General features: G+C 41.7%; 1 protein-coding gene across 1 annotated transcript in view; it reads right to left on the minus strand.

Moving 5' to 3' along the window:
* The window catches only part of ppm1h (protein phosphatase, Mg2+/Mn2+ dependent, 1H), a 135,972-nt gene that overhangs the window by 35,510 nt on the left and 85,022 nt on the right, over positions 1 to 15,440 (minus strand). Inside the window, exon 4 of the mRNA XM_052030561.1 lies at positions 10,841 to 10,953. Coding sequence (XP_051886521.1) covers positions 10,841 to 10,953 — 113 coding nt within the window. The remainder of the gene's footprint in view (positions 1 to 10,840; positions 10,954 to 15,440) is intronic.

A 15,440-nucleotide genomic window follows, 5' to 3' on the forward strand; every position in this document is an offset into this window, starting at 1 on the left:
AATTGTAGAAAGTTGAGGCCTCAGCACAGATACCTATAGCATTATTAACACTTTGCAACTAGATAAAGATGCATTTATACCTATCTATATCTCCTGTGAGCCAGCTAACCTTCTGTCTGTGCCTATACATTACCTCCTGCACCATAAGCTTTTTATTTTCTGCAATTACCTTTGATGTGGCACCTTATCTATTGCCTTCCAGAATCCTTGGTACATCCCATTGGTTCCCTTTATCACAGCACATGTTACTTCTACAAGGGACTCCAATAAATTGGTCAAACATGACTTCCCTTCAGTAAACCATTTTGACTTTGCCTAGGTACCCTAATTTTTGTGAATGCCCTGTTATAACATACTTGATAGTAATTTCTAACATTTTCTCAATGACAGATGTTATATTAACTAGTTTGTTGTTTCCTACTTTTTGTCTTCCTTCCTTCTCGAATATAGGAGAAATATTTGCTATTTTCCAATCTAATAGAACCTTCCCTGAATCTAGGGAACGTGGAAAACCAACACATCAACAATTTCACTAGCTACTTCTGTTAAGACCCAAGGATGAAATCCACCAGGATCTGGAGATGTGTCAGCCAACAGCTCCAACATTTTCCACAATACCACATCTCTAGTGATTGTGATTTTCCCCAAGTGCCTCCCTGCCTTCCGATTTATGATATAGAGTGATTTCTGGGATGTTACTTGTATCCTCTATAGTAAAGACTGATGCAAAATACCATCTTCATTTATTCTTCAATGTCCTTCCCTCCATCATAAATTAAGAACTGTGGATCTTTTCTGATGATTGTATAATGATAATTCCATTCCTAGTTAAGCAAATGAAGGCATCCAAGCTTTCAAGCAGCTAGACCTAGTCAACATTCAGGCAAAATCTGATATTGGTGAGTAACATCAATGCCACAAAAGTGCCAGCAAATGTCAATCTCCAAAAAGAGAGAGCATAGTCACCCACTCTTGATATTCAATGGAACTACCATTGCAGATTTCCCTGTCATCAACATCTTGGGATCACCATTGACTGACAACTCAACTGCACCAGCTACATAAATACTATAACTATAAAAGGGCAGGTCAGAGGCTTGGTCTCCTGCAGTGAGTATTCCACAAAGCCTTTACACCATCTACAAAGCACATGCCAGGAGTAAGGTGGAATGCTCTCCATTAGCCTGGATGAATGTAGCTCCAACATTACTCAAAAGGCTCAGTATTATCAAGATCAAGCAGCCTGTTTGATTGGCACCTGGCCCAGCACCCTAATCATTCATTCCCTCAACCAGCACTGCAAAGTGTACTGCAGATACTCACTAAGACTATTCCAACAGCACGCCCCAAATCGGCGACTCTGCCACCAAGAAGGAGAAGGGTAAATTGTGCTTCAGAACGCCCTCACTTGCAGGTTCCACTTCAAGTCACACACCATCCCAATTTAAAAATATATGGCTGTTTCTTTATCATTGCTGGATCTCTCTTCTCAGTAGCATTGTGAGGTACCTTCACCAGGTCTGCAGCAGTTCGAGAAGGTAGCTCACCACCACCCACTCAGGGCCACTAGGGATGGGCAGTAAGTGCTGGCCTTGCCAGCGACATCCATATCCTAAAAAATGTGCATTTCTTACCATTAGTGCATTAGGTTTTGAACTTTTGGGCTTATAGGTGCGAATAAACTGTGCTCATTTGTTTATAATTCAATACTAAAACCAACACATAATCAGCAACCTGAATATTCACAAATTAATGGAAACATTCATGTGTTTGTTGACAAAGGATCTGTCTAAGAGAACATGGGGTAGACAACAGGTGACAAAGCTGACTGAATATTTTGAAGCGGTAAGTAAAGCCACCAGCAATGGAATGCCAATGGATGCTATCATTATAGAATGCCATCATTATAGAATGCCAGAGAGCAGGCCGTAAAGTCACTCATAAGTAACTGTTGGCTAAAGTTTAAGTTTATGGAATGAAAGAAAAATTAAAGACCTGATCAAGAAATTTGAGTGCTCGTCTTAACTCTGTAACACCGAGCAGCAGAAGTTACAGAGTAAATACAGGCACTCAAATTAGCAGGTTGTGTCTAGAGATGTCTCACAGGGATCTGTGTTGGGGCCTCAACTATTCACTGTATGAACAACTCAAATGATGGGATAGAAAGTCATTCTCTCTTCTCCCCCCTCCCATCGGGCAGAAGATACAAAAGCACGCACCACCAGGCTCAAGGACAGCTTCTATCCTGCTGTTATAAGACTAGTGAATGGTCCCCCTAGTATGAAAGGATAGACTGTTGACCTCACAATCTACCTCGTTATGGCCTTGCACCTCATTGTGCCTGCACAGCACTTTCTCTGTAACTGTAACACTTTATTCAGCATTCTAATATTGCTTTTCCCTTGTACTACTCAATGTACTAATGTGATGAAATGATCTGTATGGATGCCATGCAAAGCAGTTTTTCACTGTACCTCAGGAGATGTGACAATAATAAACCAATTTACCAATTTAAAGTCACATATCTCAATTTGTTAACTACACAAACAGAGGTGTCATTGTAAGCTGTGTAGTGGGAAGCACTTTATTACAAAGAAATATAATACCTGTATATTAAAGTAACTGGGCAAACCTTTCATTGTAACTCAAGTAAGGGCCATTCACTTTGGACCTAGTAAGCACTGAACCAGTGAGAGTCCAAAGTTCTTTTATATATTGTCATGGGTAGGTACTGCTGGCCTTTCCATCATGTGAACAGCAGTAGAGAGCAATACACGTCATGACATAGTGATCCCAGATACTGGTTCGACTAGACGAGCTGTAGTGTGAGCAGTTCTGCACACTGTGCCTTAGGAAGGATATATAGACCTAGGCAGGAGTGCTGTGTACTTTCACCAGAATGACACTTGGATTACAAAGGTTAAGTTACAGCTGGGGTTTTATAACCCAGAATTTAGAGGGTTAATGGATAATTTGATCAAAGCTTTCAAGGTATTATCAGGGAGCCATAGGGTAGAAAGACAGAACTCATTTCCATTGGATGGTGAATTTAGTTCAGGGGCTTAAAACTCTTGCAATGGTGGGAGAAGTTTGGAACTCAGTCTTGAAAATAGAGTTCATTTAAAATCTTAGATTGATAGATGTGTGTTCATCAAAGCTATAAAGGAAATGAGGGAAATGGATGTTTGGATTTGGGTCACAGATCAGCCACCATGTCAATGAGTGGTGAAATGTACTCAAGGGGTTGATTGTTCTTATGTACATATGATGGTTGGCTATGGATCTGCAGTACAGGTGTAACAGCCATTTTCCCAGGGCAAGGGCTTGCTGTAAATGGATTATTGGTACCTTTGCTGGAAATTCTGGCAAACTGGAGCCACTGCAAGTGCAGTGCACCTTGACTGCATTTCACCTTAAGATCCCTGGCTTGGAGGTGGCAGTCGAATGGAGGCTCATTAGGAGAAGAAATTAGGCTTGAATAACTTGAACTGAATATTTAACACTGGCTCACAATAAGTAACCAAGCAACCTCCTTCTGTGTTACCTGTAAAGATCCGTTGCTAAAAATTGCAGGGGTGAGTTAGCCTGTGAAGGAAATTAAGCATAGGGATAGTGACACATAGCCTGAGGGAGATGGAGGGGTAGCATGAGGGTAATGCACCAGAGGGATTGGTAAATTAAATTGGTGAGTTTGTTTATTATTGTCACATGTACCGAGGTACAGTGGAAAACTTTGTTTTGCATCCCATCCACACAGATCATTTCATTACAACAGTGCATCGAGGTAGTACAAGGGAAAACAATAACAGAATGCAGAATAAAGTGTTACAGTTACAGAGAAAGTGCAGTGCAGGTAGACAAATAAGGTGCAAGGGCCATAACGAGGTAGACTGTGAGGTCAAGAGGATTGAACCACAGGACAAGGATTTTGAAGCTGATGCAGTAAGTAGAGCTAGACTTTGCAGGACGAGGAATTGAGGAGGTTTCTGGTGCAGGAAAATTTTTAAATAATATAAATGTGTGTCGTTTAAAGCAAATGATGCAAAATATCAATTTGGTGTAATATTCTACTTAGAACTGAGCAAAATTCCCCATGCTTAATTATACCCTCGACACTGCCTGCATTGATAATGTTGTTCAGCAAACGAGAATTTCTGAGCGTTCATCTGGCAGACCCCAGAGCTTTCAGCTGCAGATGTGAAGGAAACACATTTCACTTGGCTTACTGGCTGTGCTTTGTGTGTAATGGAACATCTCATGTATCTTGAGCGTAATGCGTGATAAAAAGACATTTGGAAATGAGTTATAAACTGCATTATAATCAAAAGAGAGTGATTTTGGAGAACAGAAGTCAAGCAGGTCTGAAGTATGAACTAAAACCTATGCCCACCCTATGCCATTTATCATTACACCTTACAATTTGGAAAAAATATAGTCTTTATATTGCTGGCTGGTGCCCAATCTAAACCACCAAATGGGATAACAAGTAAATGTGGAACACTGTAAGAAAGATCATCTTTCGCACCCCTTTCAGAGTATCCCAAGGTAATAGTGGTAATGAAGTAACTTTGAACTGTTGGAAAGTAGGAAATGCAGCAGCTGATTTATGTATAAATACCTCCCAAACAGAAAGGTGCTTTTAACAATATTTGCTGAAGGATTAATTTCCCTGCTCTTCCTCAAAATACTCATGGGATCTTTTAAGCTCACGCTCCACTGCAAACCAGATATTGGTTTAACATATCCTTTCAAAGGCAGCACCATTGATGGAACAGCATCTCCTTCAATACTGTATTGGAGCCTCAGCTTAGATTTTAGTAAGATCATAACCATGACCTTCCTATTCAAAGATGGGAATGCTACCATTGTGCACCCTCACCTAGGGCATTATTGCTGACTTGATATACAGCCTGATGGTGTAACTGTACATGTGTTTCCTACATGAACTAGTACTGCAGTCATGCTGCTGTGTGACCAGGACTCCTACCCACTGGTACTACATTAGTCTGCATCTGAATCTCCTGACCTTTTGAGATAACATTCGATTATCCAAATATTTTAACAATGCACCCAATCCATTGCACACAACATATTGGGGAAGGTTAGGGGTTCCAGTGCCAGCAGCCTGCAGATTCAGTGCAATAAAATATTATCTTGAAAGGTGGCAGAGAGAAGGTAGGAGATTGTCATTTGAACATCATCAGTGTTTTAAGACCCTTACAGTCCAGTTGTGGATGAACTGGATGGTTCAATAGGAATTTCCAAATAATCCAGTGAAAATATTTCAGATTCATCCAGTCTCTCTCTCCTTTGCCTTTCCTTGTGACTCAGGGTCTCCTCTCATGGGACCAGCACTTATCTAAATAGGAAAGAACCTATTGTCTGCAAGGCATCCATGCATAAACATAGAGTTGACTTGCAATACAGTAGGTGCTGAAAACCCTCAGCATGGCTCCTGTCTCCCAGTGTGGGATGCATCAAGTTAGCAGACCCACCAATTTGCACTTGAATTGAAGAGTGTTACCAGGCTCTTAACACAATTGTATTACTGCCCTTCTGGCTTTTTGCCCCCTTATTCCTATTGTGCCTCTCCACTGATTTAGGTGAACCAGCCCTGCAGTGGCATCATCTGTTTTTGTGCTCCAACTCTGACTGGTTTCCATAACTGCCACCAGGGATGGTGCCTCAGCCTCATTCTAATTCAAGCCTTTGACAACCACCTTTATTATCAAGATTGCCTTCAAGTTGCTGACCATCTCCTACCCTGAACCATTCCTTTGCATCCTAACTGCCATAAGAGACACTTCAATGACCTTATCATCTAGGGGCAGATCTAGTTTCACCACATCACGAGCCATTGTCTCTGCCTCCTTGGCCAAGTCTTCCCTAACTATGGACAACTCACAAAACCACTTTGATGACTGACAGCAAAATGGTGCAGCTGAAAGATCAACATCACCTTTAAAATTGATATCATTTGTGTAACAGCTTAACTAGCATCTCCCAAACAGGAGTTGGGTGGGTCAGAGGCTGTAGGAACAGGAAGTGGGTAACACGGTAACAGTGATCTTGTTGGAGTAACAAGAGATAACAATGAGCTTGAGAACTTGACAGACAGGAGAAAAATTGTCACATGACTGGAGACAGAAGCTGAGCAGCCCAGGATGCGGGCAGGGATGGCTGAAGTCTTCATTTTCTCTCTGCCTTTTCAAACCTCAATAAAGTTCTAGTCTTTAACCTTCTCCTACTCCATTCTTAAATCCCCCCCTTCCTTTCCTTAAAACCCCCTTTGCGTTTACATTCCTTTCTTCTGTCATAGAAGCCTTGGGCTGTTCCCCCTTTCTTGAGTCGCAGAGACAATGCATCAAATATACAAGTCACCAACTATTGACTTCAGCATCCCAGCCACAAATCGGAAGTTATCACGCTAGTTTTATACATTGAAGGCACAACAAGTGTGACTGGATTTCTGTCCGACACCTCAGCAGCTGCTGCTTTACACCTACGGAGCAAAAAAAACCTTCAGTACTGAAAATCCAAAACCACAACAAAAACAACAGAGAAATGCTGGAAGACCTTGTGGGTCAGGCAGTATCCATGGAGCAAGAAGCAGACTCAACGTTTCAGAGCTCAGCGGAGTCAGTAATTTTTCCCCCATTATCTGTTTTAAACTAGCCTGGCTAACTCAACCGTTTGCAACCCTTTCGGCAGCCAAGGCACTCTTGATGTCACAAGTCCTCCCCAGGTTACGAACGCCCGACTCCTGCACACCCCACACGTATGAACGTGCCTATGGGAGACCGGCGGGACGGATGGGGACGGATTTGCCGGCTGCTGAGGTGGGAACAGGGCATTTTCACATCTGTGGGAGGGAAAGGAACTGTATACATTTTGGATCGAAATCCTGCATCAAAACTGATGCGGGGTTTCGACTCAAAACATCGGCAATTCTTTTCCTCTTACAGATGCTGCTCGACCCGCTGAGTTCCTCCAGCAGATTGGTTGTTGCTCTCAGGAAGGGAGCCCAGGAGAGGACCTGTATTTTGATCTTCCTTGGCTTCTTGTTCATTTTAATTGGCACTGCATTTGGGATTCTATTACATTTCAACCATTATTTTGGGGAGTCAAGGTTTATGAGAAAAAGACAGGAAAATGGAATCAAGCCCAAGATCAGATTGGCCATGATCTTTTAAATGGTGGAGCGGACTCAAATGTGCCTTCATTCTACCTAGACCATAAAAGTCACTATCATTCAGAGAACTATTTTACCAGTTGTTTCACCAGACCTCAAGACTAGACTGTAAATGATGCAATTAAGCATGACTGCACCATTAATCTCTAGTCAGTTTTTAAAATGACTTACCATTTAAGCTGCATTCCAAAGGTTCACATGGCAAGACCTCCCCTGACAGTCACTGAATTGCCTTTTCGTAACCTCTTGCTTTTGGAATGCAACCTATACAAAGCTCTCCAATATAAAATCATTCCTTAAACCAATAATTTATGTACTTGTGCTGTTAATTTGACATTAAAGTAAGAGGGGAGAGGTAGTACAATATAATTCACGCCATGTTACTCACAGTGCACACAAATGCAAAGACGTCATTACAGAGCACGGGAAAGACTTTCACAAACCCCTCCTGTTTATAGAGTCACAATTCATTACCAGAATAAATAATGAAGCCAGAAGCTGACATTTAAAGTAATGAAATTCATCTAGGCAATAGATTAGCTAGATTTAGCGAACTTCTGCACTCATTGGGGTTAATGCTTACTCTGTGTGGAGTGTAAAATGGGGGATAGGGTGTCAGCTGCCCATTTTACATTTCTCCCTTTAATGAAAATAAAAAAACAAGACATTTGTAAAACAAGCTGTCAATTCACCAGCCCTGTCTTACTCCATTGCACAAAGTTAATATTCACCCCAGCATCTGCAAACATGTCCAACTTGGTGTGGTAAATAGAAATAGTGATACGTGTCTCAGAAAGCAGTTATGATTCTGAACTATGGTACTCACGAGTGGGGAGATTGACAGTATGTCAGTTAATCTCAATATCGATAATTAAACAACATTGCCAGATACTTGGTATGAAATAGCAGCGGCAGCTTTGTGCTCGTTTTAGGATAAGGGCTCAGTTGAAGATTTAACTTGGTTCTTTATAACTTCGTGGATGCTGTTTTTTGTTTCCCTGGGTAACCACTGTTTGGGAACCCATGGCTATAGAATATAGAGATTTACAGAACAATTTTAACCCACCCTCCCAAATAGGCACATTCAGGTGGACACTGATTTTACATCCAAGGCCATGTAACTATTCATTGAAGTCAACAAATGGAAATAGTGGATGGGGGCAAACCAATGTGAAACCCAGCTCCATCAGTTCATAGGACTGTAGGCTAGACAAAAACTAGCATCATAACATTTGTCAGTATGAGTCTAGATGGGTAACATAAGAAATAGGAACGGGGTAGGCCATCTGGCCCGTCGAGCCTGCTCCACCATTCAATAAGATCATGGCTGATCTGGCTGTGGGCTCAGGTCCACCTACCTGCCTTTTCCCCATAACCCTTAATTCCCCTACTATGCAAAAATCATTCTAACTGTGTCTTAAATATATTTAATGAAGTAGCCTCCACTGCTTCTCTGGGCAGAGAATTCCACAGATTCACTACTGTCTATTCTGGGAACAGCAGTTCCTCCTCATGTCTGTCCTAAATCTACTCTCCTGAATCTTGAGGTGATGTCCCCTAGTTCTGGTCTCACTTACCAGAGGAAATAACTTTCCTGCCTCAATCTTATCTATCCCTTTCATAATTATATATGTTTCTATAAGGTCCCCTCTCATTCTTCTGAATTCCCGTGAGTATAGTCCCAGGTGACTCAATCTCAGCTCCGAGGCTAAACCCTTCATCCCCGGAATCAACCTGGTGAACCTCCTCTGCACCTCCTCCAAAGCCAGTATATCTTTCCTCAAATAAGGAGACCAGAACCAGTATCCTGTGCAGTTGCAGCACAACGTCCCTACTCTTAAATTCAATCCCTCTAGCAATGAAGGCCAACATTCCATTTGCCTTCTTGATAACCTGTTAAAAAAAGCAATATCAAAAGGAAAAAAAAGATTAACATTTAGGTAATGTGACCTCATTGAAACTTACAGGGCTCAGCAGATTGGATACAGGAAAGATGTTTCTCTCATTGGGAAATCTACAACCAGGAGTCACAGTCCTAGAATTTAGGCCATTTGGGATTAAAATGATGAGAAATTTCTTCATTCAGAGGTAGTGCATCTCTACCCTAGAGGGCTGTGGAAGCTTAGTCATTCAGTTCATTCTAAACAATGATCGATAGATATTGAGGGAATCCAGGGATATGGGAATTGTGCAGGAAAATGGAGCTAGAGTAGAAGATTGGCCAGGATCTTGATGGATGATTGAAGAGGCTCGAAGGCCTATTCCTGCCCCTCACGTTCTTATAAAACCTTGCACATCCTTTCAGATTGTTCCAAAGCATTTTGTGGTCAGCAAAGTACTTCTGAAGTACAGTCCCTGTTGTAAATGTGAGAAATGTAGCAGCCAATTCATGCACCATTACCTTCTATGAACAGCTAAAAACCATATGACCATTTTTACTAATGTTGAGTGAGAGATAAACATTGACCAGGTCACGAGGGATAACTCTCCTGTCCTAATTTAACATATCGGATGACCTGTCTTGGGCCCAGCACGGAGATGCAATCATAAGGAAAGCACGCCAGCGTCTTTACTTTCTTAGGTTAAGAAGGCTCGGCTTGTCACTAAACACTCCAACAAACTTCTACAGACACACTGTTGAAAGTATCCTGACTGGTTGCATCACGGTCTGGGACGGCAATTTGAATGCACAGGAACGCAAGAAGCTGCAGAGAGTAGTGGACTCTGCCCAATACATCACGGGCACATCCCTCCCCACCATCGGTAGTAAGTATCTACAGGAGGCGCTGCCTCAAGATCGCAACATCTATCATCAAAGATCCCGACCATCCGGGCCATGTCATCTTCTCGCAGCTACCATCGGGCAGGAGGTACAGAAGCCTGAAGTCCCACACCACCAGGTTCAAGAACAGCTACTTCCCTTCAACCATTTGGTTCTTCAATCAACCAGCACAACCCCAATCACTACAGTTCAGCAACGCTATGACCACCTTGATCACTTTGCACTAAAATGGACTTAGTTTATTTTTGTTCTAATTGTGTCCTTTCTTGTAAAAATTAGAACAGAGAACATAACAGCACAGTACAGGCCCTTCGGCCCACAAAGTTGTGCCGACGTTTTATCCTGGTCTAAGATCTATCTAACCCTTCCCTCCCACATAGCCCCCCATTTCTCTATCATTCATGTGTCTATCTAATTGTGTATAATTTATGTTTAATGTATGTTTTTCTTGTGAATGCTGCTTATCTGATGCTATATGCTGTGATGCTGCCATTAATAAATTTTCATTGCACCTGTGCACACATGTACTTGTGCATATGACAATAAATTCGACTTTGACTAACTCAATAGATCTTTTACATCCATTGGTGGGGGCTAGGAGCAGACAGGATGTTAATTAAATGATTCATCCAAAATAGCATCACCAAAATTTCATCACACCCTCTTATACTGCACCAAAACATCAGTGAGATTTTTCTCTTCCAATCTCTGGAGAATTCCTTGAATCCACAACCTTCTGATTCAGAGGCCAGGTTGCCATCAACTGAGTCACATGTGTGATACAACACATAGCCTTTAGTGAGTAATGTGCTCTTCACATGAAATTCCAACCTCACACTTATACTTAGAGGTCAGAGAAATCTTACCTGCTATCCCCAGCATTTGCAACGTAAAGCTTCCCCATCAGAAATACCACCACCAAGGAAGTGCAGCCACCTGAGATATTGTACATGCTTCTCTCTCGTTCAATTTGGATGTCCTGCAAATAGCAGCAAGGTGGAAACATAAACAGTGTTATTCAGGAGCCACATGCATGATCTAAGAGGATGGAAGTGTATGGAGGTGGGTACAAACTTTCAATGCACTTTCAAAGGTGGGTGCAAACTGACCTCCATGCACTGTAGTCCATTGACTGCAATAACAGGTACGGGAGGTGGATACGACTGCTGATCATCCAATAAATGTTTTGTAATGCCAACTAAAGGCAAATTTCTACCAAGTCTTCCACCACCTGTCCACCAACCATTCCAAGAACTTTAAAAGTTTAGTAAGGAAATGTGCTGATCCTGTGTACCATTTACCATCTCTCAATGAACAAGGTGCAACCCCAGGGGCTATAGAGCTACTATTGCCAAATAATGGAGCTACTATAGCTTTAATGTTTAATTACACAACAAAAAATTATGGAAATTGGTTCAAATAACAGACCATAAACTACTTGTAGTGTTGAGGGTAAAAATATCATTGCAGTTTAGCAAACACAAGCACGCAAAACACAAAAGGTCAGTCATTTGCTTGCTTCAGACTTCAGTGTGTAATTTTATACAGTTCATTAACTTCTTGGCAAATTATTTGTGATCACCTTCAACAATTCTGTGTTATAAGCATTTTCTTTTCCTTGTCGAAATACCCAACAGAAATCAATGAACTGTGCTGTCTGAACTTCAAATTTTGTGCATCTAGTTTTTGATTCTCGCTGCCTTTTGAGGAATGGGAACTTTCTTTAATCTGATTAATTATTTTTTGCAAGTTGATTTCTACTCTCCACAGTTTTACCCACAGCTGAAAGACTAAACGGCCTATAGTTTCCTAGCTTTTATCTTTTGCTCTTCAACATTGGACACTAGATTTATCACACTTGAACCTTTTGGCACATTGGGTATTTTGACAGTTTTTCAGTTCAAATTACGTCTGGTGTTCCACTTTTCCTCTCCAGCCATCTTTCCTATTCAGGATTTTTTGACTTGCTTTTAGTTCCATTGCTGAATTGAATATATTTGCCTTATGAACATTTAGTTTCAACACTGGCACTACTACATCCTCCTCAGACATGAATAGTCCCATATTTACCGTTTGTTAATACTGAAGTAAGATGCTCATAAAGCACAAGCATAACTCTCAAACACATGCTGGCAAACCCTTCATCTTAAAGTAGGTTTCATACTCACTCCCTATTTTAACCAGTTGTCTCTGTGATAGTGGCGCTTTTAATGAAGTAAAGGTTTGATTGTGATATTGGCAGGATGATGAAAGTCATGGTGAATGGGATGAGTTTTAAAAAGGGTCTGTCAGATGGAAAGGAGTAAGAGGTGGAGGGGTTCAGGAAATTCAAGGGATGGGTGGTACAGCTACCATTGGAGAGGCAAAGGAGGAGTGAATGGAAATAGGAGAGTTTGGAGAGAATGTAGGACTTAGAGATTTGGAAGTAAAGGGCTTGAAGAAAAGCAAAGGAAATTCACATTACATTTCAGGAGATGAGGGGCCAGGAGTCAATGCCAGTCTGCAAGGAGAAGAATGGGACTTCTATACAGTATGGAATACAACAGCAAGTTTTAGATGAGAAGAGGCTTACAAAGGGAAGCTAGCTGCCATTATCCAAAACAAAACACTGAAGTAACTCATTGTAAAGTATTATATTTTATGTATTTGATGGTGCTGAATAATTTGGTTACATTCATTTGATTGTACAGTATAACAATCCAGTGCAGGGTAGTATTGGATTGTTTGAAGTGACAGAGCATGTTAGAGTCTACCCACTTTCTAAAGCCTTTGTTAATGCTTTATCAGCCAACTCTAAGTCTTCATTCATGTTTCATTGTTGCATTTTCCTTCTTAGTTTTCCTCTATACTATTCACCACATAATTATCTTGCATTGTCCTTCAGAACAATAAAAGCTCACTTTTTCAAGAACATTGGAAGCAGAAGCAGGATAAGGCCATTCAGTGCAACAACAACCTGCTGGAGGAACTGAGCGGGTCGAGCAGCATCTATGGGGGATAAAGGAATTGTTGAAGTTTCGGGTCGAAACCCTGCATCAGGACTGCATCAGTTCCTTTCCTCCCGCAGATGCTGCTCAACCCACTGATTTCCTCCAGGAGATTGTTTGTTGCTCCAGATTCCAGCATCTGCAGTCTCTTGTGTCTCCATAAGGCCATTGGGTCCCTTGTACCTGTTCTACCAGTTAAGAAGATCTTGGTTGATTCTCTACCTCAACGCTTTCTTGTTCTTTCCTCATTAACAATGAGAAAACCACTAATTTCTTTTTTGAAATAAATAAAACATTTCGTTTCCTTGGTAAAGCAGCCAACATAATCAAAGACCCCACCCACCCCGGTCATTCTCTCTTCTCCCCCCTCCCATTGGGCAGAAGATACAGAAATCTGAAAGCATGTACCACCAGGTTCAAGGACAGCTTCTATCCCACTGTTGTAAGACTATTGAATGGTCCCCTAGTACGATAAAATGGACTCTTGACCTCACAATCTGCCTCGTCATGGCCTTGCACCTTATTGTCTGCCTGCACTGCACTTTCTCTGTAACTGTAACACAATACTCTGCATTCTGTTATTGTTTTCCCTTGTACTACCTCGATGCACTGATGTGATAAAATGATCTGTATGGATGGCATGCAAACAAAGTTTTTCACTGTACCTTGGTATATGTGACAATAATAAACTAATTTACCATTTTAAATGACTGAGTCTCCACATCTCTTGTGCAGAGAATTCCAAAGATTGAAGAAATTTCTCCTTAGTTTAGACCAATGTAACCACCCCTTATTTTGAGGTTGTGACCCTCTAGTTCTTAGCCAGAGGAAACGTTCTTACAGCACCTACCCTTACACACCACCGAATGATTTTGAATGCTTTGACCCACTGAAGGAACTGGTCATTATTCCCTCAATAGCAAGCATATGATTTTTTTAGGTTAGACTAAAATTGAATACAATACTCATGTCATCTCATCAATTCTAGTAAGGTATCTTTGTACTCAAATAGAACATAGAACAGTGCAGCAGAGAAACGGGCTCTGCAGCCCACAATGTTGTGCCAAACTAATTAAACTAGTAATTAAACACTTAACTAAACTAATCCCTTCTGCCTACACAATGTCCAAATACTCTTGCAATAAAGACCAGTTGCCTTCTTAATTGCCTGGTGCACCTACACGTTAGTCTTCAGTGACCTGTGTACAAGGATGCACAGGTCCTTTGAACATCAACTTTCAATTTCTGACCATTTTAAAACATTCAGCACATCTGTCTTTGCTTCCAGTGGATAATCTCCCAATTTTTCACATTGTTCTCCATTCGCCACGTTGTTGTCCATTCGCCTGGGTTATCTGTATCCCCCCTGAAGCCTCTTTGCATCCTGATCAATACATTTGAATCTGGTATCATATCGTGTGCTCAGGAACGTATCCAAAGTTGAGTTTAAAGCAGCTTAATAAATAAATAGAGAGTGGTAAAGAGAGGTTTACAGAGAGACTCCTGACTTGTGGGCTAGGCAGCTAAAGCCCCGGCTACCAATGGAATTTCATAGTTGATTTTCTACCTCAACCATTAGAGCAATGTGGAGATCTGGTGTGGTGATCTAAAAGGCCTGGATAGAGTGGACATGGATATTAGTAGGATCTGAGAGGAAAGCCTCAGAATAAAGGGACATCCCTTTAGAACTGAGACGAGGAGGAATTTCTTCAGCCAGAGGGTGGTGAATCTGTGGAATTTGTTGCCATACTGGGCTGTGGAGGCCAAGTCACTGGGTGTATTTAAGGCAGAGATTGATGGGTTCTTGACTGGTCAGGGGGTTAAGGGTTACGGGGAGAATGGGATTAAGGAAAAAAGAAATCAGTCATGATTGACTGGCAGAGCAGACTTGATGGGCTGAATGGCCTAATTCTGCTCCTATATCTTAATGTTTTATCTGAGGGTTGTGAGGTTGAGGAGATTCTAAAAATAAGGAGGCTGGGGCAGTTGGGGAAAAATTCTTTAGCATCATGCAATTAAAAATCAATCTACCACCGCTTCCCCCACACCCCCCCCCCCCCCCCCCCGCAACCCCAAAGTGAAATGGTCATCTCTGGATTGTTTTGCATCATTCAGGAAATTTGTTGGGGCCATTTCTGAGCATGTGTCATTCTTGCCCCCAGTGCGACTTCTGACTGAGCACATGGAATGACGTTACTCCTCATGAAACACTCCTCTCCAAGTTGGGAAATCTCAAGTTACGGTGAAATCTGGGACGATGGGGTTCCCACCACAGAAGAAGCTGTACAATGGTATCTCTCGTTGAGCAGTCTTCAAGTTTCCGCTCTGTGTCCACATGGGCTCCAGAAACACTATGAAAAAGGGAAAGAAAAAGAAAGACAGAAATAGAGATGCAGAGTGTGAAAAAAGGGTGAGTGAAAGAGAGAGAGTAAGAGTGACAAAGAGAAGGTAAAAGGCACTGGGGGGTGGGGGGGGTGGG

The sequence above is a fragment of the Pristis pectinata genome, chromosome 15 (assembly GCF_009764475.1).
Source record: "Pristis pectinata isolate sPriPec2 chromosome 15, sPriPec2.1.pri, whole genome shotgun sequence".
Taxonomy (NCBI): Eukaryota; Metazoa; Chordata; class Chondrichthyes; order Rhinopristiformes; family Pristidae; genus Pristis; species Pristis pectinata.